The 26844-nt window shown below is 42.6% G+C and overlaps 1 protein-coding gene and 3 non-coding genes across 4 annotated transcripts; all 4 read left to right on the top strand.

Moving 5' to 3' along the window:
* Positions 1 to 1442: 1442 nt before the first annotated feature.
* On the top strand, positions 1443 to 23041 carry GNL3 (G protein nucleolar 3). Its single transcript, XM_040359428.1, has 15 exons — positions 1443 to 1606; positions 7770 to 7828; positions 9341 to 9478; positions 9595 to 9711; positions 10901 to 10978; positions 12977 to 13109; positions 13498 to 13601; positions 15190 to 15328; positions 17306 to 17393; positions 17698 to 17872; positions 20454 to 20596; positions 20685 to 20815; positions 21565 to 21800; positions 21994 to 22039; positions 22723 to 23041. Exons 1-15 carry the CDS (start codon positions 1594 to 1596, stop codon positions 22815 to 22817), a joined length of 1695 nt encoding a protein of 564 aa, XP_040215362.1. The 5' UTR covers positions 1443 to 1593; the 3' UTR covers positions 22818 to 23041.
* LOC120946431 lies at positions 13289 to 13364 on the top strand. The gene has a single exon (XR_005750753.1). It is a non-coding gene; the product is annotated as a small nucleolar RNA SNORD19 (small nucleolar RNA).
* LOC120946430 lies at positions 15374 to 15447 on the top strand. The gene has a single exon (XR_005750752.1). It is a non-coding gene; the product is annotated as a small nucleolar RNA SNORD19 (small nucleolar RNA).
* LOC120946432 lies at positions 17438 to 17518 on the top strand. Its single transcript, XR_005750754.1, has one exon. It is a non-coding gene; the product is annotated as a small nucleolar RNA SNORD69 (small nucleolar RNA).
* Positions 23042 to 26844: the final 3803 nt, after the last annotated feature.

Raw genomic sequence — 26844 nt, 5'->3', positions numbered from 1 at the left:
GGCTGCCATTGGCTGTGTGTCCTCTGTTTAATTCCGGGACACTGTATTGTCCTGGAATAAAGGCGCCCAGGACCTGGGACAGAGATATAAATTGCTGGACAGTCCTGGGCAATCCAGGACACGTGGGCACCCTAGCAGCTCGAGCCGCTGCGACTGTCAGTCGGGAGATCGTCCTGCACTCACGGGTGTCTGTGAGCCCGCCGTCAAATGCGGGAGAATCCTGCGAGTCGCGGGAGACTTGAGGGCCCAGATTCACAACGGAGATACGACGGCGTATCTCCAGATACGCCGTCGTATCTCTGCGTTGCGCCGTCGTATCTATGCGACTGATTCTTAGAATCAGTTACGCATAGATATCCATTAGATCCGACAGGCGTAAGTCTCTTACGCCGTCGGATCTAAACTGCTTTTTTTTTTTGCCCGCTAGGTGGCGCTTCCGTCGAATTCCGCATTGAGCATGCAAATTAGCTAGATACGCGAATTCCAGAACGTACGCACGGCCGACGCAGTCAAGTTACGACGTTTACGTTAGGCTTTTCCCGGCGTAAAGTTGCCCCTGGGTCTATGAGGCGCAGCCAATGTTAAGTATGGCCGTCGTTCCCTCGTCGAAATTTGAAAAAGTTACGTCGTTCATGAATGGGGCTGGACGGAATTTACATTCACGTCGAAACCAATGACGTCCTTGCGACGTCATTTGGAGCAATGCACACTGGGATATTTTACGGACGTCGCATGTGCAGATCATTCCGCGCGCGGACGCGCTTAATTTAAATGATACACGCCCCCTACCCGCCAAATTTGAATTCCGCCGGGGGATTTATGCTACGCCGCCGCAACTTACGGAGCAAGTGCTTTGAGAATACAGCGCTTGCCCGTGTAAGTTGCAGAGGCGTAACGTAAATCAGATACGTTACGCCCGCACAAAATTGCACGGCTGTACGTGAATCTGGGCCGAGATGTCTGCAGCGTACCCATCTTCTGATGGCTCCTTCCAGCAGGATAATGCACAATGTCACCACTGGTTTCTTGAACATGACAATGAGGTCACTGTACTCCAATGGCCTCCACAGTCACCAGATCTCAATCTAATAGAACACCTTTGGGATGGGGTGGACGAGATTTGCTGGGTGTCTGCAGCACTCGGTTTGTAGAAAACACACACAATGTTTAATTGTTATGGCTGACTTTTATTTACACTGGGGGGTGCAGAGGTGTTTTCTTGCTTTATTGATTTTTCAGATATTTTCATAAAATGGAGTGATTCCGACATAACATGCTACAGATACAGCTGTTTACATTCTCTATACCCACTTCCGCCCTGTCCCTGACATCACTTCCTCCCTGTCCCTGACATCACTTCCTCCCTGTCCCTGACATCACTTCCTCCCTGTCCCTGACATCACTTCCTCCCATCCCTCGCACTCCGCCATCTTCCATTGTGTATGTCTCTGGGATCAGAGCGGACATCAAAGAGTGCTGGCTCCGCCCCCCCCGTTCCGGGTGCGAGCGAGGCGGGTGGAGGTTGTGACGATGAATCGGGAGCGCGCACGGCCTGGTCACACGTGGTACTTTTGCTGAGATCACACCGGAGACATGAGGCGGCCAAGTGAGTGCAGAATTCTTCTAGAAAATGACAGGAGGGTCACAGCTACACGTGTTATAACGGGACTAGAGTCATAGGGGTACTCATGGGACCGAAAATTACATTTAAAAGGAGATATAGGATTTTTTTTTTTGATCTGTTTGTCACAGTGCTAAAAAAACTTGTCTGCAGTGTAAATTTTTTTTTATTTCCTGAAAGGAATGAAAAGTGTATGTAAGCAGCCATTAATCAGCTGTTCTTGGCATTAGGCCGCGTGCTCTTGTGAGTGGGGGGCGTCAGGCTGCGCGCTCTTGTGAGTGGGGGGCGTCAGGCCGCGCGCTCTTGTGAGTGGGAACATTTGCTGCGCTCTCTTGTGGGTGTCGGGCCACGTGCTCTTGTGAGTGCAGAGTAGGTGTCCTGCTGCACGTTCTTGTGAGTGTGGGCTTCATGCTGTGCGCTCTTGAGTGGGGGTGTAGGGCCATGCGCTATTATGAGTGCCGTGGGGGGCGTCAGGCCTGTGCGCTCTTGTGAGTGGGGGTGTCAGGCTGCAGGCTCTTGTGAGTGGGGGTTGTCAGGCCGCGCGCTCTTGTGAGTGGGGGTTGTCAGGCTGCGCGCTCTTGTGAGTGGGCGCCTCAGGCCGTGCACTCTTGTGAGTGGGGGCGTCAGGCCGAGTGGACATGTCAGGCTGCGCGCTCTTGTGAGTGGGGGCGTCAGCCGTGCGCTCTTGTGGGTGTTGGGCCACATGCTCTTGTGAGTGCAGAGTAGGTGTTGGGCCACGCGCTCTTGTGAGTGGGTGCCTCAGGCCGAGTGGACATGTCAGGCCGTGTCCTCTTGTGAGTGGGGGTGTCAGGACGCACGCTGTTATGAGTGCAGAGTGGGCGCCTCAGACGAGTGGTCGTGCGTTCTCCTGTCTGTAGCACTGACGTGGAACAAGCATAGAGATGGTGGGAGGGGGACTCTGGCAGTTCTCAGACTGCTGTTTGCTAATATCACAAATGTGACATGGCCGAGCAACCAGCATTTTCAGAGGAATGCAGAAATCTAGGCCTCTTTTTACCCTCTCCTGACAGGTGTACTTTAACAACAATTTACACCCCTTCGCTGTCCTTAGATCATATCCTTCCACCTCTATGGAAGCCTCCTGGGTTTCCTGACGCCCATCATTGCAAGTCCTCTCTCCCTGGCCACACCTGTGCATGCGCAGTCGAGCCCTATAGAAGTCTGTGGAGCTCCACTGCGCAGGATGGAAATAGCTAAATAGCTTCCTTTACCTTACTGCAGTCCTGGTTTCATGTCCTTATTGTTCGTTTTTGCTTTGAAGTTGCTGTAATTCAACTCTGATCTCCACACTTCCTGGTTGTCTGTTTCCTTATAACCACAGTACTGGGAGCTTTTCACAGTGTTCTAAGCTGTCATTACTGTGTGTCTAAAACTTAACAGAACCAATCAGATTCATTTTAAAAACAAAACACTGCCCTGGATTTGTTTGTTTTTGTTCTGTGGGTCTCTCTAGTTCACAGGAACATGAAACCAGTTTAAAAGTAAAACTAACCTGCAGGCACATTATATGATTGATTTTTATCTATTTGTAATCATTTTTAAAAGGAATCGGTTAACTTTTATGTCTCCATACCCTGTAAACAGTCATTTCAGCAAAAAATTTTTTTTCCTTTAGTGACCCTTTAACCACTTTCGGCCCGGTCAATAGTCATTTGACGTCCGGGAAGTGGTTGTGAAATCCTGACTGGACGTCTATTGACGTCCTGCAGGATTACATGCCGGCGCGCGCGGCGTCAGTCTGACACCCTGCATCTCCGATCTCGGTAAAGAACCTCCGGCGGAGGCTCTTTACCACGTGATCAGCCGTATCCAATTACGGCTGATCAAATGTAAACAGGAAGAGACGTTGATCGGCTCTTCCTCACTTGCGTCTGACAGACGCGAGTAGAGGAGAGCCGATCGGCGGGTCTCCTGACGGGGGGTTCGCGCTGATTGTTGATCAGCGCAGCCCCCCCTCGGATGCCAACACTGGACTACCAGGGAGTGCGCCCCCCCTGCTCAATAGAGCAAAAATGGGCAAAAAAAAACAATAAAAAAAAAAAAATTGAACACAATCAATGCCAATCAGTGCCCATTTGGGCACTGACTGGCAACATGGGCACTGACTGAAATGATGCCCAGCAATGCCACCCAGTGCCCATCAGTGCCACCCATAAGTACCCATCAGTGCCACATCATCGGTGCCCACCAGTGCCGCCATATCAGTGCCCATAATTGAAGAAGAAAACTTACTTTTTTACAAAAAAAATTAACAGAAAAAAATAAAAACTTAAATTTTTTTCAAATTTCGGTCTTTTTTTAGTTGCGCAAAAAATAAAAATCGCTGGGGTGATCAAATACCACCAAAAGAAAGCTCTATTTGTGGGAACAAAATGATAAAAATTTCATTTGGGTACAGTGTTGTATGACCGCGCAATTGTCATTCAAAGTGCGACGGCGCTAAAAGCTGAAAATTGGCCTGGGCAGGAAGGTGCGTAAGTGCCTGGTATGGAAGTGGTTAAAATAGTTGTAAAGTCAGAAGTTTTATCTTAATGCATTACAGCGGAGTTCCACCCAAAAATGGAGCTTACGCTTTTTGGATTCCTCTCTGGTGTCACATTTGGCACCTTTGAGTGGGGAGGTGTACCTGCAGTATCCGTGGCAATCTATGCCATGTCCAGCCCCTCCTCCTTCCCCCCCCCCCCCCCGCTGTCCTCTGGGAGACACACAGGTCCCAGAAGACAGCAGGGACCAGTGGGATTGCGCAGCGTGACTCACGCAGTAGGGAACTGGCTTCACTTCCCGATTCCCTTAGTGAAGATGGTGTCTCCACCCAAGAGCCGAGGGACAGATCGGCTTTGGGTGCCGACATCGCGTGCGCTCTGGACAGGTAAATGTCCATATATTAAAAGTCAGCAGCTGCAGTATTTGTAGCTGCTGACTTTTTTTATATATTTTTTCGGAGGAATTCCACTTTAAGATAAACTTTCTGTGTGCAGCAGCCCCCAAATACTTACCTGAGCTTATCTCCATCTAGTGATGTTGCAGGAGAGTCTCAGCTGCCCTCCTTATGGGCTGAGATGACTGTGTGACGCCATTGGCTCCCGCTTCTGTCAGTGAGCCAATGAAGAGAGAGGGTGTGGCCGATCTGCAGCTCCTTGTCTGAATGGACACACAGAGCAGTGGCACGGCTCGGGTGCCACCATAGCAAACTGCTTGCTGCGGGGGCAGGAAGGAGGGGCCAGAAGCGCTGGTGAGGGACCCGAGAAGAGGAGGATCTAGGCTGCTCTGTGCAAAACCACTACACAAAGTAGGTAAGTATAACATGTCGCCCCCCCCCCCTATTAAAAAAAATAAGACTTCAATATATGGGCTGTAAAAAAATAAAAATAAATACATGTTTTTTCTCCATGTTGCAGCATTGGTCTGATGCTGCTGTGTCCCATGTGAGCCCTAAGCCCAATAACTGAGCATGCCCATGACTGTTGATCGGTTCTCAGTTAGCTCATGGTGGAGAGCGATGACTGACAGGAGCCCTGGGCTGAAGAGGGGGGCGAGGGTAGCTAGCTTCAGCTCTCGGCCATGTGCTCAGAGTGGGGGCCAGCTGTCAGTCAAGCAGCTTAATATTTAAATGGATCCCAACAATGTGATTGGAATCCTTCCAGAGCCTGGGTCAGCTCTGTGATATCAGCTAACAGCGGGCTTTTATCTGCTGTTGGCTGATTCTGGGTCACAGCAAGACAAAAGTAAGCGCACTCCTGTGACACACAAGAGAGGTACAGCCAACAAAGTTTTGGCCATACTTCTCTTTTAAAGCCGATGTCCAGGCTTTAGGGAGCTTTAGTTTGTTTGGACCAGGCTGGTGAAAATGAACTATTTCCTTCACTAACACAAGCAGCAGCTGTCAGCATTGTATGTAGCATCTGCCACATGCCCTATACATCCTTGTGTGTTATCAGTGGGTTGGGGACATCCCAGCTGCTTAGCCATTCATAGGAAGCCTTGTACTTTTATAAATGAATACAAGGCTACCTCTGATAGTCTGAGTTTAGAGAGGAAGATAAATGATGTCATGGTCTCGGCCTTAGCCAAGCAGAGTTAGCTTTGCTAAGTTCCCATGCTATTGCTGGAATACCACGCTGTATACTGTATGTAGATGAGACTGCATACAGTTCATAGCTGCTTCATGGAAGGCAAAACTTCATTGGACCAAGCCAGTCCAAACACACTATTTCAAGTTCACAAAAACATGGTATTGCGCTTTTAAAGGGGTTGTAAAGGAAACATTTTTTTTTTCATAATAAGCATCCTTTACCTGCAGACATTCCTCTTTTCACTTCCTCATTGTTTGTTTTTGCTCAGAAGTTGCTCTATTTCTTCTCTGTTCTGTTCACTTCCTGCTTGTCTGATTGTTACTGACCACCGTGATGGGAGGCTTTACTGCGGTGGTCAGTAACGTGCTCACCCCCTCCTGGGAACTACATCTGTGCGGCAGGACGCTCTCTACGTGTTAGAGACTTCAAGGAGGTGTGAATTACTGGGTGTGCCGCAATGCATACTGGGAAATGTAGTTCTTACATGAACGAACGCTCCAAACCAGGAAGTGAATGAGGGAACAGAAACTAGAACGCCGGAGGTGATATAGATGAAGGAATTTAACCACTTAAGCCCCGGACCATATTGCTGGTCAAAGACCAGAGCACTTTTTGCGATTCGGCACTTCGTCGCTTTAACTCATAATTGCGCGGTTGTGCGATGTGGCTCCCAAACAAAATTGGCGTCCTTTTCCCCCCACAAATAGAGCTTTCTTTTGGTGGTATTTGATCACCTCTGCGGTTTTAGTTTTTGCGCTATAAACAAAAATAGAGCGACAATTTTTAAAAAATTCATATTTTTTACTTTTTACCATACTAAATATCCCCCAAAAATACATGAAAAACATTTTTTTTCCTCGGTTTTGGCCGATACGTATTCTTCTACATATTTTTCCTAAAAAAAAACACGCAATAAGCGTTTATTGATTGGTTTGCACAAAAGATATAGTGTTTACAAAATAGGGGATAGTTTTATGGCAATTTTTATTAATATTTTTTTTTTTTACTAGTAATGGCGGCGATCAACGTTTTTTTCCTCGGTCCTGCGACATTATGGCGGACACTTCGGACACTTTTGACACATTTTTGGGACCATTGGCATTTTTATAGCCATCAGTGCTATAAAAATGCATTGATTTTTATAAAAATGCCACTGGCAGGAAAGGGGTTAAGTATGTTCCCTGGGTGTGTTCTAACTGTAGGGGGGGGTGGCCTCACTAAGGGGAAATGACTGATCGCTGTTCATACATTGTATGAACAGACGATCAGCATTTCTCCCCTGACAGGACCAGGAGCTGTGTGTTTACACACACACAGCTCCCGGTTCTCGCTCTGTAACGAGCGATCGCGGGTGCCCGGGGGTGATCGCACCCGCCGGGCACGCGCGTCGGAATCGGGGATGAATCGCTAGGCGACGTAGAGCTACGGGCTCTCGCGCAGGGGAGCCAAAATGCCGCCGTAGAACAGCGGCGGCTGGTCGGCAAGTAGTTAATAGGTATTTACTTGTTGTTTTTAACAGAATCATTACACTATTCGGTCTGTCTACCTTGCAGACATTAATTTTAGGCAAAGTTTTTTTTCCCTTTGCAACTCCTTTAAGATACATTGTTATTGTGTTCAATCGGGACATATGGATTGCAGATAGCCTGGCTCCCTGGAATTCTCATTTGCCAAAACCACGCTCCACAAAATGCCTTTCCCACCGCTAGAGCCCCTGCTAATTGGATGGGACTTCTGAGTAAAAGGGTGCATTTGACCTCCCATGTGAAAATACTTGGGCTTGAGCAGCTAATCACTAGCTTTAAATGCTGTCACATGGGTGCTGTGCAGGAGGAGATAGCGGCTTCGAGGGTGAAGCATTTTTAATACCACATCAAACCTGACTGAACTTGGTTTTGTGGTTAAGGTGCAATTTTTATTTTGGCCCATATCTTTTGTTTTCTTCTATTATGTATGTTACATTTGGTTAGGTAGTGCTAATGAGCGTGTGTGTGTGTTGTTGTTTTTTTTTTTTTCCCCACACAGATTTATTTTTAACCTTTTTGTTTTTACAGAGCTGAAGAAGGGTAGTAAGCGTATGACATGTAGCAGACGTTTTAAAATCCAGAAAAAGGTATGTATTGCTCTTTGGGGGGTTAAGGTTCATCTGTTTTCTGTAACCCAATCATGGCTTCATGAAAAGCGATTAACTGACCTCATCAGGCATGTAGGACAGGGCTTTTCAGACTTGACCAGTTGCCTGTTGGGAGGCCCAGGCTCCTTCAGAAAAAATTAAATTGGCTACTATAAATACTTTAGCTGTTGACTTTTAGTATTAAGACATTCGCCTGTCCAGGAATCCAGTGGTGTCTTCGCCCCACCTGTTTTTTTTTTTTTTTTTTTTCTGTGCTGCTGCCATTACTTGTAAGGGAAACCAGCAGTGAAGCCTACTGTGCATGCGCAAAGCATGCTGCTCTTTGTGAATGGAAAGGAGGACTGAACTTCTGGGTGATCTTGCCTTGACGAGATTACCCGGAAGTGGGAGCGAGAACCTGTCTAAACCAAATGTGGCACAGGAGTGGAGGCAGATAAGCGTTTCCCTTTTGGGTGGAGCTCTGCTTTAAGTTGTGAATGCAGGACCTGGATCACTGCTTTAGAGGTTCCTGGGCTAAAGTAGAACTATCGTGAAGGAATCATGTTGTTTATTCTCCCCTCAATCATTCACAAAAAGGCATGCATTCTTTTCACTGAATACTTGACACCTTTTGTTTAGTGATGAGTTTAAGGTGTTTGTGAATGAATAGGGGAAGTAGGAGAGACTGACACAATCCCTTTACTGTACTATGGCTGGAAGACTCAGTCACAGAGCTGGAAGGAGAGCATGTGTATTGTCCGCCATGAATTAAACTGTTGTGTGTTAACCAGCACCTCTAGGATATAAATCATCAGAGGTCACTTATTTACATCGTCAATATATTTTTCCTGGGGGTTCACTATAACAATTTGGCAAGTTCTCAATTTTATTTTTGTATCTTTTTACAAGGGTACTGTTGGCCATCTTTGCCTTATCTATGGGAAGAACTGTTGCACACCTTTTAAATAGTTGGGTGGTTCTTTCATTCTCCCAGTACAATGTGACAGAATGAAGAAAAAGCTGTAATGGTTGCTCTGGGCACTGAAAATGATGCTGGCCTTTAAATTGTCAATTCGTAGGCAGTTTCAACAATTGTTTTATCGCGATTCTGACCAAATGGATCAGGCAACCCACCACAAACCCTTTTAAACCATTCGCAGTTTTGGTAGAAACCGTTAGTGGTAGATTGCCTTGTTCCTTAGTCATTTTTAATGGTTGAAAATGCCTAAAAGCTTTTGTTTGGCAAGAATTATTCTTCCTTTCAAAACTGGTTAATAAGGCCATAGTTTTGGATAGTTAGCAATGTTATATTTCTGGTATCAAGGGCTTTCATCTGAGTACCAACAATGTTGAGCAGTTGCCCTCCATATTTACCAAGTCTCAACAGTGTAGTCAAGTAACTTTATTCTTATGGGATTTTCAGTAGATATAATTGGTAGAAGTATTTTTAGTTAAACCTTGTTTCATTTCCCTTTTTTCTTTACTCTCATAATTTTATATTAAAAATTAAAGGTCAGAGAACACAACCGGAAAGTAAAAAAAGAAGCCAAGAAAACTGGCCCCAAAAAGACGAAGAAAGACATCAGCATTCCCAATGATGCCCCCTTCAAGGAAGACATTTTGCGTGAAGCAGAGCTCCGAAAACAGATGGTAATGTCTTATAACAATTTTACTGGCTTTCTAGTCATGCTGTCTTTTCTCTAGATTGGGATCGATAAATTGCTTGATGAGTACCTGTTGGTAACCTTTTGTCTTTGTCCTTCAAGAGGGAAGATTTAAAGAAGGCCCAGAAACTTGAAAGACAGAACGAAGTGGCAAAGAAAAGAAAACTAGAGAAGGAAGACAAAAAAGAAAAAAAAGAAGCAAAACCAAAGGACAAAAAGGTATCCTCTAAATGATGGTTCTACTTTTGACACGTATAAGCTTGGAAATTGCTTGATGTGAGGTAGCCTGTGTCATGAAATGAGCTATGTCTGGCCAAGATGCTTTTTATTTTTATTCTAAGTGAATGTATGTCAGGGGTTGACAAATTTTGCTTGGAATCTAGGAGCCAGCTAAAAATGTTAGGAGCCAGAAAACGTGCCCCGTCCCGACGAGCTTGCGCGCAGAAGCCAACACAAACGTGAGCAGCGACCGCATATGTAAACGGTGTTCAAACCACACATGTGAGGTATCGCTGTGATCGTTAGAGCGAGAGCAATAATTCTAGCCCTAGACCTCCTCTGTAACTCAAAACATGCAAGCTGTAGAATTTTTTAAACATCGCCTATGGAGATTTTAAAGGGTAAAAGTTTGTCGCCATTCCACGAGCGGACGTAATTTTGAAGCATGACATGTTGGGTATCAATTTACTCGGCGTAACATTATCTTTCATAAAATTAAAAAAAAAGGGGATAACTTTACTGTCTTATTTTTTTAATTAAAAAAGTGTAATTTTCCCCCCAAAAAGTGCGCTTGTAAGACCGCTGCGCAAATACGGCATGACAGAAAGTATTGCAACGATCACCATTTTATTCTCTAGGGTGTTAGGATAAAAAATATATATAATGTTTGGGGGTTCTTATTAGAGGGAAGAAGATGGCAGTGAAAATAGTGAAAAATTACATTAGAATTGCTGTTTAACTTGTAATGCTTAACTTGTAATACCAACGGCTCACCACCAGGTGGCGCCAGCTCACATCTGGTGGTAATAACTTGTAATACCAACGGCTCACCACCAGATGGTGCCAGCTCACAAAGAAAAAAAAATTTTTTTTTGTTTTTTTTGCCCCCCTTCCAAGCCAAGTCGCCAGGACCCTATTTCTAGTCGCCATGGCGACCTGGCGCCCGGAATTTGTCGAGCCCTGATGTATGTCACTTGGATTGTTGTAGGGAAATTGTCAAAACTGCCTTGTATAATTTCTTGTTATTAGTCTGTAGCAAATTGTGAAGTCAACAGACATGGACGATTTGTAAACCTTTCTACAATTACACTCAGAGCCACGCAGAGAGCATTATAGTTGTTCAATCTTTTGTAATTTTTCTAAGTTTAAAAATTGCTTTCTAAAAGCTGCTATATTTTTTTTTCTTAAGGAAACCCAAAAAGCCACAAAACCAAAAAAGCAAGTGGCTAGAAATCCTGTTAAATCTTTTTGCATTGAAGTGAATAAGGTAAGTTCAGACATGGCGTGTGTCTCACAATGTGAATTTAAATATGCCAAAAAGTAAAAAGGTGCTGGAATTTTATAGTAATTTATTGTGGTAAATTTATAACATTGTGTGTTGTATGCAATTTCTGCTAGTGATCTTTTTAGGTATCTACATTATTTGTACATTTAGGATAGTTTTTAAAGGTTAACTCCACCTTTAGCAACATGTTACACCTGTATTTAGGGTGTAACATTTTGCTAAGCAACCCTGCGAGGCCCCCTGAGCCTCTTGTCCACAGCCGCTGTCACTTTTAATAGTGCGGATGTGCAGTGCTCCACCTACACAATTATGTCATTCGGTGAGATTTGTAAATGTAATAAACTACAAGTCCCATCTGCTGCCACAGCAGATGGACTTCGTTCTTAAAGGAAGGGCAGAGAGCTGGAGGAATACTTTGCAGAACCCTGACATTGCACCCATGATTCACTCATCACAGATGCAATGCTTTGGAGACTGGGGAAAAAAATGTGCACATATTTTGCAGGAGAAAAAAAATGCGTTTTTATTTTTAGCGGTGAATTTGGCCTTTAACCACTTGCTGACCAGCTACGTACTCATACGTCACTGTACTTCAAGTGGTTTTATGTAAATATTTTCATGAGGGCTCAGTGTTTCTGTGCTGTGCATGAGTTGTGCTCATCAAAAGATATCAGATCAGACAAGATCCAACTCTGAGATCAACGCATATCGCCTGAACCTTCATGGCTAGATCTCTTATTAACCAAAAGGTCTCATCCATTACAATCAGCAGTTTTGATGTTATTACTCACTTTGATTAAGTTAGAAAAACTGGCTTTTAATGATGGCAGGGGAGAATTTAAGTGTTAGGATGGACTTTCTCAATAAGAGCATGAAGATCCCCAAGCAATCCACAAGATTTGCACTGATTTTCATCACTTGTCTATAGGCTTCCACGCATGAATAAGGGTTACTGCAGGGCACACAGGATGTTGGCATTAACCACTTACCGACCAGCCACTGCAGCTCCCCTCAGCGGGGTGGCCAGTCAGTGAGTCCGGCCAACTTGATGGCTGCCCGCGATCGCTCCTCGGTGACAGAATGGGGTTCTGCCATAGTAAAAAAAGGTAGATCCCCCGTTCTGACGGGATGACACGCAGATCCTATCTCTCTGCTGTGCAGAAAAACTCTGTTGTCCCAGGCAGCCAATCTCTCCCCCCCTCATACAGTTAGTAAACACACTGAGGGAACACATTTAACCCCTTCCCTGCCAGTGCTATTAGTACATTGTCTATGCAATTTTTTTTAGCACTGATCACTGTAATGATGTCAATGGTTCCCAAAAAGTGTCAAATGTCAGTTGTCTGATCTGTCCGCCGCAATGTCGCAGTCCCGCTAAAAATCTCAGATCACCACCATTACTAGTTAAAAATTGTCGGTCTTTATAGCACAAAAAATAAAACCCGCAAAGGTGATCAAATACCATCAAAAGAAATCTCTATTTGTGGGGGAAAAAAGGACATACATTTTATTTGGGTACATCGCCGCATGACCGCGCAATTGTCAGTTAAAGCAACACAGTGCCGTATCGCAAAAAATGGCCTGGTCAGGAAGTGGGTAAATTCTTCTGAGGCTGAGGTGGTTACTCTGTAGATCAGCAGTGTAAATATACACAAAGCTGTCATGTACCCTGCAGCAAAACACATTTCTGAATAATCTAGGAGGGTGAGCCTGATATAGCTGCTAATTCCAAAGCCTTTAGGGCTGTAGGAGATCGGTCTTCCAAGGTGGTGAGAAATGTGAAATTGAATGTACATGTCAATTTAAAACAAATGTTTTACTGCCTTTGAAAATAAATGGGCAACCCTACATGGTTGAAGCAGAGCTAACCACTTGCATATATTATTTACATACAAAGATATTAAAGGGTAGCAGAAATCTAGCTTTGGATCTAGCTTATATGCAAGCATATATTTTATTTATGTCCTAATTCCAATACAGGCTATTGAAGCATCGGATGTTGTCCTGGAAGTGTTGGATGCTAGAGATCCTCTGGGTAGCCGATGTCTGCAAGCAGAGCAATTGGTTCTTCAGTCGCCAAAGAAGAAACTGCTGCTTGTCCTCAATAAAATTGGTAACTTTAATTTTGGAACCTTGTCCTGGAAAATATAATTTGTTGGGCTGATTCATTAAAACTGGAGGAAAGAGCTTTCAGAAGTTGCTACCAATAGCAACCATTTAGCGTTCACGTTTTGGTTTAATGGGGGAGGAGTTTTTATGAATCAGCCCTATAGTGTTCTGTCTGTCAGAAACAAGAAATGAGGAGAATATCATGCAGTCTGAGCAAACCATGAAGACTGTCATATCCAACGCTGATCTTGTATTCTGTAGACTCAGATTATGATACAGATTTTTTTATTTATTTTTTGTAAACTTTTCTAGTATTGGGGAATGCCCAGATTCTCCAATGCTAGAGCTCTGTATAAATGTTAGTGTTTTCAGTTCAAGCTGTGTTTCTCTAGATCTAGTTCCCAAAGACAATATTGAGAAGTGGCTAAATTTTCTGAACAAGGAAATTCCAACCATCGCTTTCAAATGTTCTACACAAGTGCGAGAAAAAAACCTGGTAAGTAATTGTGGTATTACTGTAATTAAAACAGGTTAACTGCTTCAGGAACAATTTAATAAGGTCTCCGTATTTGTGTGGTGTCCATGAGGAGTTGTCTGATCCTATTCTGAGCTAGTATTTTTTTTTATAGAGAAAGTGTAAAAAAAAAAGGGGGGGGGGCTACCATTTCTGATCTCTGCTTCAAAGGAGAAGTACGGCCAAAGCTTGTTTGGTTGTACTTCTCCTGTGGATCACAGGTGTGCAGCTCATTCTGCACTCTTGTGACCCGTTTTCGCTGTCCAGGCTCATGGAAAGATTTTGACCATATGGTTGAGATCCGCCAACACCCGGCTCAGCCTCTCAGCGAGCTGTTAAAAGCCTGAGCCTCCTGACTGACAGTCACCAGCTCTCTACTCAGGGAGCCCCAAGAACAGTGGGCGATGTTTGATTGCTTGGTTCTCAGTCTTGGAGCCGGCAGGGGACAGATGCAGCATCGAACCAATGCTGCATCCACCTAGATAAGTTATGATCCCCAAAAAAAGAATGAATTCCCATACTTATCATTTTTTGGCTCTCATACTGATGATTTGGCTTATGTGCGGTCTTGGGTCACTGAATCAGAACAGGTATTGAAATTCACATCATGCATGTTCTGGGCCTGCTACTCAAAATACATAAGTCGTTGGCTTGGGTATCTAGCATTAATAACTAAATATATTTTGTAGAGCGGAGGTCGTGACATCATCCACCCACCTCCGCCAATCAGATGAGAAGCTTTGTATTCGTTCATAAATACAAAGTTTCCCTTTAATGGCGGAGTTCAACTTGACTCTGTTCTGGGAGTGGGACAGGAAGTCCCCATCTTACTTTTGCAACAAACTGTTGTATACTGCATGTACCTGAGGCTACATGCAGTTAATAGAATGTGCTCAGCAAGCACACCTGTTAGTGCAGTAAATAGTTACATTTGGCAAAGCTGGCCGAAATTAAGCTATTATAGTGGATGTAAACCCTCACTGATACTCAGTGAAGTTAACAGCCTGAGATGCTATACAGAGATTAAACAAATCTCCCTACATACATTTTACATGTATATCTGCTGTCTTCATGATATATTCTTTAGAAAATGCACATTGTAATACAGATTTTATCTTCCTGTTAACTGCTGGGAGTGAAGTCTGGGCACACAGCCAAGACTGACAGTCTGGGTACCCCCCACTCCACATTGGCAAAGGAAGGAAGTAATGTGCAGAGCTGTACTGTGAATAGTTCAGCACTCTGCTAATCTATTTATAGCAACCTCCCACGACACAAACTTTAGGCTACCATCTCTGAGAACTTGTCAGAAGTTCAGGCTACTGAACAGAAGAAACACACTGGACACAGTGCTTTGAAGAGAGATAAGAAAACAGTACAGATATTTGTGCTCGGCTCAAATTTCATGAATCGGGTTTACATCCACCTTAAGATGGACATTAAAAGTTTAGATCCGCTTTAATGATTGTAATAGTCTTGGTGCTTTTGTGGTCCAAGTACCCACCTTGTTAACATGAGTGTGAATTCAATAAAGTAATTTTTTTTTCTTCTTCTTTTCTTTATCTTAAAGCCAAGTAATGGTTCAAAGGCAACGTCTAGCATTGTTGATATTTCCAAAGGGACTGTCTGCTATGGAGGAGATTCATTATTGCGCTACCTACATGGCTTCTGTCCAAAACCTGATGAAGGCATTAAAGTTGGTTTAATAGGTATGAAAGTGTTTAGTAAAGTAATAACCGTAAACAAGCAAATGTGAGAAATGAGGAAAACTGCAAAAAGTCTGATGTCTTTGATGACTGTCGGATCCAACTCTGATCTCATTTATTTACTATGCTTGTGTAATCTCCTCAATTTTTTTTTTTTCTAACTTAACAGACCTGTATGCTGGTAACTCGGATCGGAAAAATGTTGAGGGTAGTCAAGCAAATCAACATAAAAAAAAATAAAAAAACTTGCAACTCAAACTTTACATAAAATTATTTATTACAAAAATATTGAGGCTTTATTCACGTCTAAGCGCCACGTTTTCAAGCGTTCAAGCTTTATTCACGTCTAAGCGTCACGTTTTCAAGCGTTTGTGCATTTTCTTTTATTTTTTTTTTGTAGAAGAATTGTGTGTTTTTGTCAGGCGTTTTTCAACTAAAAGGGGTTGAGAGCTGCTGTTTGAGCAGAAAACGTGCAACAAAAAGCTTGCCTCAGGTGTCTTCATTGAACTCTATGGTGACAAAAATGACTAATTCTGCCTTATAAGTGGCTTGTGTGTTTTTTTTTTTTTTTTTTTTTTTTTAGCAACGGGCCTTTTGCTACATGTGACCAGATGCTCATATGTGAACAATATTATTTTTTTCTTTTTTGAGCTTCGAACTACAAAATGCTCAAGTGTGAACAGGGCCTGAAAATGTCTACAAATCACTAGGGTTGTACTGATACTTTCAGTCAAGTACTCACCGATACGAGTATCGATACTTTGCAGTGCGATTTGCGTCAATACAAAGATTTTGCTTGTAGCCATATATGTACAGTGATTGCTAAAAAATAAACTGCCCACTAGATGGCTTTTTATCCCTTTCTATACACAAACACGCACGATGAGGGGAAATCGCATGGGTTTCGGACAGGATTCTTTGCAGTACGATTTGCTTTTATTCAGTTTGTTGATTTCAAATCGCACCGCAGATTATTGGGAGCATTTGGACGAGTACCGATTACTTGTGCAAATGCTTGGTATCGGCACATCCCTATAAAGTACATCTAGCTACTCCATGAATCAGACTGTAAGTACCCCTTTTCTGTCAGAAAATTCAAAGTGCAGCACTGATAAATATATTAACAAAAAACATACATGCAAAAACTGTCCTATGTGCTGATGATGCCATGAAAAAATAATTAAACAATCTATTTCCAGCAATAACTTTTACATCCCAGTAAAAGCCGTAGGTTCATTATCGTATAGGCACAGCAGGTAGTTCAAATGCTTCTGCCCAAGCCGTCCCGTCCCCAACATGCGTTGACACAGGGAATAATGTGTCTTCCTCAGGAGGATTGCAATCAGAAGCAACAGCATTTGAACTACCTGCTGTGCCTATACAAACGGTGCACACTGAAAAAGGAGGAAGGAAGGGCCTCTATTGTATGTGTTACTACACACCAGCATCCTCATAACATTGTTTAAAGGAGTTGTAAAGGAAAATGTTTTTTCACTTTAATGCAATCTATGCATTAAGGTGAAAAAACATCTGATTTTATGAATTTAGACCTGTATGCATAAGATTAAGTGTGAGACACGTTTAATCTAATGCATATCATTTACAGAGAAGAATCATCTGTGTACCATGTGTTATTTCACCTCCAGATGGGCCTATGATTTTAAATTCTGGTGCTTGTTGGAAAACGAGTATTGCTGTAGCAGCGTTTTTCTACATCATGAAAACCTGTTTGGGCTTAATAAAATAGTCAAGCATTTTTCAGTTTGTTATTGGCATCTTTATTTAGACCAGTGAATATTGTAGCTCACACATGTAGCACGTGATTTCTAAAGACAGAGGTCGCCTCTTTAGGATTAAGCCTGCCCTCGAGTATGGGAGCTATGGGGAAAAAAAAACACGTTTTGCTTTAGGAGGTTAATTTTTAGGCACAATATTTCTTATGGAAAATTAAGCATCTTTGTTTTAATGTTTTGGTTCCAGGTTTTTCAAATGTTGGAAAGAGCAGCCTAATTAACAGCCTGAAGCAGTTCAGAGTGTGTAATGTTGGTGCATTGAAAGGCACTACAAGGTAAGAGCTTTGGTCTAAGACTGATTTCATGACTGTCCTTGTGTTTAATGAGCTGTATGATGACAGATTGGAACTGACAATCCAATGGTGGAGGGTCCATTCAATCCAACTCTGAACCTTTTGAGTTACTTTCATATATTCTATATTATAGGTCTAGCAAAAAAAAAGTCAGAATTGGCCTGGGTGGCAAGGGGTTAATACAGAGAATTAAGGGAAAAATATTTGTGCACTTAGAACAACTTTAAATTTTGATGCTGTAGGCTTTATTTGTTTTACTTTTACTTTTTTTTTTTTTTTTCTTTAGGATCATTCAAGATGTAAATATTGACGAAAATATTAAAATGACTGACAGTCCCAGTCTTGTGCTGTGTCCCGATAATCCACCTGTCACTCTAGCAATGAGAAATGTATTTGAAAAAGATAATGATGACTTTTTGGAGGCTGTTAGGCTGATTATAAAACATTGTGAAAAACAGCAGGTGCGTGTGTTTTTTTTTTTTTTTTTTTCAGATTTAAAATTCTCCCAAAAACAGACTGTTTTTTTTAATTCTCAGCTTAAAGGGGTTGTAAAGGTAAAACATTTTTTTTTCTTAAATGTCTTCCTTTACCTTAGTGCAGTTCTCCTTCAATTACCTCATCCTTCGATTTTGCTTTTAAATGTCCTTATTTCTTCTGAGAAATCCTCACTTCCTGTTCTTCTGTCTGTAACTCCACACAGTAATGCGAGGCTTTCTCCCTGGTGTGGAGTGTCGTGCTCACCCCCTCCCTTGGACTACGGGAGAGTCAGGACGCCCACTAACACACAGCTCCTTTCTCTATCTGCAACGTAGAGAGCATCCTGACTCTCCTGCTGTCCAAGGGAGGGGGGAGCACGACACTCCACACCAGGGAGACAGCCTCACATTACGGTGTGGAGTTACAGACAGAAGAACAGGAAGTGAGGATTTCTCAGAAGAAATAAGGACATTTAAAAGCAAATACGAAGGATGAGGTAAGTGAAGGAGGACTGCACTAAGGTAAAGGAAGCCATTTAGGAAAAACATTTTTTACCCTTGCAAACCCCTTTAAAGCACCCCTGTAATGAGAGAAATATTTGCTGTCTTCAGAAAATGCTAGTGGCCAGATGGTTTCTGGCTTAAAGCGGAGTTCCACCCAAATATGGAACTTCCGCTTTAAGTGATGCCACATTTGGAGCAGATACCCTCTTTTTAGAGGCACCCACTTCCTCCCGGAAATCTACAGTGCCAGAAAGTTCACCTCTCTCTCCAATCTTCTGGGACACGTCGCAGGTCCCAGAAGATTGCCTGGCTCGCGTATGCGCAGTGCATGCCCACAATTACAATGCCGGTGCTGCAGAGGGGAGGGGAAGAGGAGCGGAGCTTTGTTTGCCCACATCACTGGACCGTGGGACAAGAGTGTCCGATTATTAAGTCAGTAGCGACTGACTTTTAAATTGGTGGAACTCCGCTTTAAATACTTCTGAGACACTAAATGAGAACAAACATACAAATATCTGAGTCCCTTCTCTATGCTTTTTCCACCTTGGATAATTCAATTATTGAAGCTGCAGCATTCTGATTGCCATGAAACTAGCTTTTTCAGAAGTCCGTAGTGGCAGGCTCATAATGGTCTCATAACTGGTGTACATGAACATCTGTCTGTTACTTTTTATTACCCAACTTCCTTGCTAGTTTACGTCCACACTGCATCTAGAGGGGAAATAGAAATCTCTGACTAAACTGTGGAAAGAAAGCTTCCACTTTTTTATTTTTTATTTTATGATAATATGCAATTGGAAGATTTCAGCATCAACATTTTTAAGTTGGGCAGAATGGGTGTGCAAAGGCCACCCAGCCGCAATACTTTAAGCTGCAGTCTTGAGATAAGCTCATACTGTGGCAGCTCCCTGGACTCCTGTGCATTTGCAGATGGACTGGCAAATCCATAGGTGTCTTGCCAACCCACTCATGGAAACTTTTTGAGACTAGGCCCCAGTCTGCCTGCTGCTTCAAAAAAAGCTTTTGATTTTCTGCATTTCCACTTAGAAGTATAGGAGTTGTTGGTCTCTTGTACTCTTTAGCTAGTAAATTGAGCTCCCCTGTAATGCATGTAGATGAAAAGAATTTTGTGCACAGTCTGATGTGAAGTACTTAAAGTGACACTAAACTCGGGCCTAAAAAGAAAAGAACAAAGCCAATCCTCTCTTGCTCTCTCCTGAGATGAACAAGACTATTAATTATGGAATTTGAAGAGTGCATAGAGCAGGGCACATGACCACAAATAACATGCATTGTTGGTTTGAAGCAAATAGAAGTCGGGGGGGGGGGGGGGAAGAAAAAGTGTGGGAGATCACTGAGAAAATTACAAGGAGGCGTAAAAACACAAAGCCACCAAGTAGTAGATATGTATTGATTTATTTATATCCTCTCAACCTCTCAAAGAAAAAAAGAATAAAGTTGCATAAATGTGACTGCACAATATATAGTATATGTAAAGCGCTGTGTGCATTGAGGGTGCTATATAGGTACCTGTAATAATAAATGATCAGGAAGACTTTGGTCCTGATCCAGAAGTGCTGACTTATGCATGCCTAGGTTTAGGGCATGTTACACATTGTCATAATGCTGCACATTCGCCAAGCAGAATTAAAACCTTTCAGCCGCAGGGAAGACAAAGAAACAAGGCTTGTTATCTTGTTTGTCTTACCCTGGTTGTGTGTTCACTACCCCAAAAAATAAATTATAGGAAGCATGGCAAGGACGGGCATGCAAGAGGCAGCTTCTCCCGCAGGTGATCCTTAATCCTTCCCCAGCCTACTTGCTGCAGATTTACCGGACCACCCAAAACTGACTATCGCTGGGTGGATGTTGCCATGCCCTGATCTGTGTCTGTGTCCCGGATAATATTATAACCTCTTTATTCACCATGACAAACGTATTGAAACATTAAGGGGTAGTCACTCTCCACTTAAACATACTATGGTTTTTATGTGCCTTAAAACCTTTAACCCTGCTACTTTTTGTTTTCAAGAAACTCACTTTTTTTTTCCTTTTCGACTAGATAATGTTGAAATATAATATTTCAGACTTCAGAAATTCCCTGGAGTTTTTAGACCTGGTCGCCCGCAAGAGAGGCCTACTGATGAAGGGTGGAGTAACTAATGTAAAGGCAGCAGCCAGGTTGTTCCTGGATGACTGGATGGGGTGAGACCATCTTCCCGTTTATTCAAATATTGCACCTCTGTTACATGTTAATGATCTCTTGATAAGAAATCAATTTGTTTTTCTACAGAGCCAGGCTTAGTTATCATACACAGCCACCTGCTTCCTCTAGTTTCCACATCAGCACTGAGCAGATTGCTACAATGAGAAAAGGAGTTGACCTAAAAGCTCTGGATGAACACAATAAGAGCATTATTAAAGGTAAGCTTGATTAAATGACTAGGTTGGTTGTGGGCAAGCACAATTTCTAAACCACCTACATTGTAGTTTTCTTCTTGGCCTATTTTAGTTATACTTTCCACCAAGCTTTTTTCAGTTAATTAGCTGCTCCATGCCTCAGGGAATCAATATTGGGGTGTGTACTGCTGCCATGAGTGCAGTACTCCTTCTGCCATGCAGGGGGAGTCTGTGTGTAGAGTGTGTTCACAACTGTGACTCTGGAAGCCCCTCTGAGAGCCTTTGTTTTAATTGCACACAGTATATTATTGAGGTATAGCACAACTGGAGAGCTATGTCACACTAGCTTTCTGTCACCAGTCAAATCTGTGGGGTGTTGGCCTGTTTGCCAAGGAAGGTATTGCAGCCAGAGAGGGAGAAATGCTGTAGGAGCAGGGAAATTCTAGTTTTGCATTTAAAGGGACATTTTATTTTTGGGAAAACTTTTTTTTTATATATTTCTGATAAAATCAGGGCAAACTCTGCACTACAGAGAGCGTGTGTTACTCGCTATACTACAGGAAAAGTAGTAGGGACATGATGTATGTAGTTTTAAGGCTTAAAATAAGAAAATGATTTGTAGTCCTTGTAACATCTCCATTTTTCTGGGATTCTACACCATACCCAATTATTTAAAGTAGGTTTTGATTAAAGAAGCTTCATTCACTGCTTGACATGCCTGCTATAATATAATTCAAACAAGTCAAACTTTTTATGTTTTTGCTTTCCTGCAGCCTTAAGGTGCCCTAGTCCTGCCAGCAGTATTTCATTTCACTTCTCCCACATGACCAATGGTATACTAGATGATACTGAACTAAAGGAGCAAAACCCAGAGCCTGAAGAGCAGGACAGTGATGAGGAAGAAGACGCCGCTGATGATGATGATGAGGAAGAGGAGGAGGAGGAGGAGGAGGAGGAGGAGAAGGAGGAACTGATGGAGGAGGAACTGATAGAGGACAATGGAGAAGAGGTAAAAATACTTGAATATCGTACAGAATCTGCAAATTTTAATAGCAATATTTTAGAATAAATAACTTCATATGTTTGCTTGGTCTCATTTGAGAACTACCTTTAACTTATGCAGCCAGGATACTTTTAAAAATTAAAAAAACGAGTACGTTTTTCTTTGTTTGGGCTTATGCTTAATCACATTTGTCTTGCAGAAAAAGCCGAAGGAGGTTTCTTTGACATCTGAAACGAAACTAACAGGTATGTGTTGAATTTCCATGCCATCAAGCTGTGTACATCAGCGAGCCAGTTAGTTGTGCTGCAGAGATTGTGATGACAGTAGGAGAGGGCAGAGTGGCAGTAAGATGTCATCTGTGCCCTGCTTCTTTCATTGCTGAGGAAGAACAATAAAAAAATGTAAGGCTGGGTTCACACTACGGTTTTCCCGTCCGTTAGCCGCATACGATTTATATGAAAAACCGTATGCGGCTGAAACGGACGGGAACGTATGGAACCGCACATATGTGCGTTTTCCATTGACATTAATGTTAAAGGAAAACGTATGCGTTTGCCATACTGTTTTAAAAACGACCGCAAAACCGTGGTTGAACGCGGTTTTGCGTACGTTTAAAAAACGTTTTGCCAGCAAATCGTACGCACCCGGATGCATCTGAGTGCATACAATTTGCAATGCATTGTCTATCTATACGTTTTCCCGTCCGGGCCCGTACGTTTTCAATACTGAAATCGTATGCGGCTGACGGACGGGAAAACCGTAGTGTGAACCCAGCCTTAACTGTATTTTGTTTGCCTGGAGTACATTTTATAAGTGATGATACAAGCTTCTTCAAGGGATTGGTGGTGCAGCTGGGAGGAAACGAGTGCTTTTTAGGTCTCCTTGGATTTTTGTGTTGTAAAATATATATTTTTTTCCCCCCTAACAGAACCGGCAAAGGAAAGTGCTGGCAAGTCAGTCCGCTTTGATAAACTGGAGGAAGATGCCGATGATGCCTATGACTTCAGTACTGATTTCAACTGAGAAACCATCAGTACTTGGCGTGTTGGACACTTTATTTCTTATTGTGTGCGAGTAAAGACACTTCCTATTTAAGCCCAGAGCAAGATTTGATGGGGATGTAAAATGACCGGCCTTCATATATAGTGGATTCTATGAATCTCTGAATGATACAAGGATGTGTTTTTGGATGGTGTAATTTCAAATAAAACACATTTGTACAAATAGTACATTTTTTAGTGTTGAAACATGTCAGGCTAAGTGCCTTTTTTGCATAGTTATTCAGCAGTCTGAAATATTGCATTGCTCTTGATTATTTTATACTGAGTTTTAACAACAATCTTAACCATTTGAGCTCCACGAGATTTTACCACCTTCATGACTAGGCTTTTATTTTATTTAGTACTGTGTTGCTTGTTTAACTACCAGTTGCGCTGCTGTACCCAAACTAAATTTAATATAATTCTTTTTTTTTCCCAAAAACTGTTTTCTTTTGTTGGTATTTGATCACCACTGGGTTTTTTATTTTTTGCTATATAAACAAAAAAGACCCCAAATTTTGAAGAAAAAAATATTTTCTACTTTCTGCTATAAAACATGTCCAATATAAAAAAAAAATCTTCATAAATTTTTGCCAAAATGTATTCTGCTACATGTCTTTGTAGATTTTTTTTTTACAGTAAGTGCATATTAATTTGTTTGTGTGACAGTTAGTGTCTACAAACTATGGGTATATACTGGAATTTTTATTTATTTTGTTGTATACTAGTAATTGTGATCAGCAGCTTATAGTGGGACTGCATTTGTGTCATATTGGCCACCGCACTGATGCTGGGGGGGCTCACTGACACTAACAGTGAGTGAGAATAATAAACACTGTCACTGTACTAATGACACTGGCTGGGAATAGGTTAACATCTAAGGTGATCAAGGGGTTAAAGGTGTGCCCAACAATCTTTAGTGTGTGCTGCTTTTACCAATTAGTGGGCAGGTTTTTACTGTGCAGGGAGAAAAAAAAGAAGCATGTTGCTGTTATCTGGACAGAGCACTGTTTACCAACACAGTCCTCTCTACTGTAACTCGGTCAGCGGGTGCCGGACATAAATCATTTACTGGGTCCCGCTGATCGGCTTGAGCTGCAGCGAATGACAGCATAGTCTTCCGGCTCAGCATGCGAGAATGGACCTGGAAGAAAGCCGCAACGTTAAGGTGTGATTGTGCCTGTATGAGCTGACCTGCCACAGTAAATGTTAGGGACCGACTGATTTATTGGTGAGGCTGATATTCACTTTTTTTTTTTGAAGTATCGGGCACAAATATAAAGTATTAAAATGCTGATCTTGACGTTTTGAATATTTTTTCAAGTATGGTTGCACTGATATCCGTGCTGATACCGAGTATTTGTACTTGGGCAAATGCTCCTGATGTTTGACCCGATACTTTTTGTATGAAGTGGTGGCTCCTGGAAGTCAGTGGGCGGAGATCAAGTCCTGGCAGTGGAGAGCGAGTCCTGGGAAGGTAAGCTGGCTGGGGGAAGTGGTGTGGGTCGCACTCGCACCTGCCAGAATCGGTGACCCGGACCATCACATTCGTTAACGATAGTGACAGCCCCGGTCTCCGTCGGAGATTGAGCAACGTGACGCCCATCTTGGTACACCCTTCACTCGGTCTCAGTAAGCCAGCAGTCACAAGGCGGCAGTGCACATCTTGTTATACCCAGCCCATATTTTTCACGATCTATATGGACTGGGTGTAACAAGAGGTCCGCTGCTGGCTTACTGAGGCAGGGTGTACCAAGATGGGCGTTGCAGCACTTGTATACTCGAAAGTTTGAACTTTGACTGTTGTCTCTCTCATAATTTCATTGCCACTGCCTGCCCATCAGTTGCACCTATCATTACCTGCATATCGGTGCTGCAAATCAGTGTCCATCAGTCGGTGCCACCTATCAGTGCTGCTGTCACATTATATTAAAGTATTGGTATTGGCGAGTACTGGGGGGGGGGGGGGGGGTTTAGTATCAGTACAACCCTACTTTCAAGTGCAGAGGAGAAGGGTTTTTAAGACCCCCTATTACTGTCACAATGGATGTTTACATTCCTTGTGACAGCAATATCTGATAAATAAATAAATGTGAAATATCAGTATCGTATTGGCACCAAAAAACGATATGTTGATCGTTGGTAAATATACTGCGGTGGGTCAGCAAGCAGTTAAAGTGCAGAAATAAAAGAAAACTCTTAACTGTGGGTGTTGACATGGTATGTAGACACTGGAACAACAGGAAGAAGAAAATACATTGGGAGGTGGTAAGGTACTTACCCCAGGCACAGAAAGCTAAGCACCAGCACACTGGGTGAACCTTTCCTATTCTGCATTAAAACATTCCTTTTCTCAGACTTAGGAGGGTCTTGATGTTCATAGTAAACCAAAGGGTACAAGCTAAATCTGCCCCACTATTTCAATTAGAGGTGTGGGTGGGTGGTGCAGCCAATGGTCCTTGCAGATTTTGGAAAACTTGGCCACTGTTTTTTTTTTTTTTTTTTTTTTTTTTTTTTTACACGGATGGTAAAGTGCCATAAATCTATCTCTCTCCTTTTTTTTCTTCTTCTTCTTCTTGTGGTGGTTCAATGTTTGTGTGCGTGCTTGTAGAAAGCCTATGGTTTTCTAAAATCAAGCTGTGTCCCTCTCACTAAAGATACAGAAAACAATTTTTGTACTCTCCATAAAATCCTTTTTTGGGATCCATTGGGAAACGCAGCTCATTCCCTTATGCTATCATTCTCTTTGGGCTGCTTGCTACAATTGAGCAGGTTAGAGATGGGAAGGGTTATAGATGCTAGGGGGCCTGGTGTTGGGATTTCTATGCCTACTGGCCACTGTAGTTGGCAGTATAACCCTGGCCTACTGTGAAAGCGGTGTCCAAAAATCTTGGAGAGAGATTTTACAGTGTTTTTTTTCCTTAATATCTCCAATGATTTTGTACTCTGAGTTGAGGTCTACAAGAACTGAGCACAAACATGATAGGGTAAGGAATGGTGGAAAGGAATGGTGGAAACTAGCAACAATATGGGTTGGCATAAACTGCCTTGGTTAGAAAAGAAACCATTTCCTTCTGTGTTGAAACAACTACTGACTGATATTTGGCTGGTGAAATTTCTTCATAGGCCCCTTTCACATGGGCTGTCCAATCAGGGTCTGCCTGTCAGTTTTTCAGGCAGACCTTATTGGACCCTCCGGTCTCTTCTATGGAGTGGCAGCCGTCAATGGACACATGGTGGCTGCCATCTGATTCACCAAAAACAGACAGATGGTCCTATTTCCCTTTTGTCGATCGGATGGAAACACAGGCAGTACATTTCCATCTGATTGCTCCATAGAGGAGAGCAGGACTGTGTCCGAGCAAGTGGAGGTGCCTGTGTGAAAGGGGCCTTAACAGTCATTCATCAAATATAAATAAATGTGGCGCTCACTATAAGCAATATAATAAGTCTTCAAAAAATATGTGCAAATATAAATACAAGTCATTCATCAGAATCCTCTGGCATGTCATAGAATTGGCATGCTGGACCCATATGTTGCTAGGGTACAACATGGTAAACATTGGAAAGTTTTCTTGAGTTGTCTCTATATATCCAGGAAGGTTCTGCAACGGTTCTGAGCTTTAGCAGAGAAGTCCTGGAAAAATAGGATGTTGGCTTTCTTAAAAAAAAAAATGTTTTTTTTTTTTTTCCCTCTTGGCTATAGGAATAATGTGACACCGAAAAAAGGCCAAGGTGCAGTGCTCTTGATCACGTAACTTGTAAATGCTCTCAACCACATATGTGGGAGGGATGCTATAGCTCTTTTAAAAATGATTCCTTAGGCTGGGTTCACACTGGTACAACACGACAGTCATACATCTTTCATTCTACTTTGCTCTGCAACATCAGTCCTACATCCATCCGACTTGAATGCACAGGATACTACTTTGATCTAACTCTGATAGTATGACGTGTCCTTGGACCAATCAAAACAATCCCAGTGTGAGATAAATTCCTTTTTCACACAT

Source organism: Rana temporaria, chromosome 7 (assembly GCF_905171775.1).
Source record: "Rana temporaria chromosome 7, aRanTem1.1, whole genome shotgun sequence".
Lineage (NCBI taxonomy): Eukaryota > Metazoa > Chordata > Amphibia > Anura > Ranidae > Rana > Rana temporaria.
The sequence above is the reverse complement of the archived record's forward strand: the minus strand, read 5'-3'. Positions and strand labels throughout refer to the sequence as shown.

Bases quoted from the DNA above. Each gene is read 5' to 3' on its own strand.
- GNL3 (XM_040359428.1), top strand. The intron at 13,602-15,189 runs GTAAGTAATTGT...TTTATCTTAAAG, and splicing joins AAGTGCGAGAAAAAAACCTG to CCAAGTAATGGTTCAAAGGC. The intron at 15,329-17,305 runs GTATGAAAGTGT...TTTTGGTTCCAG, and splicing joins CATTAAAGTTGGTTTAATAG to GTTTTTCAAATGTTGGAAAG.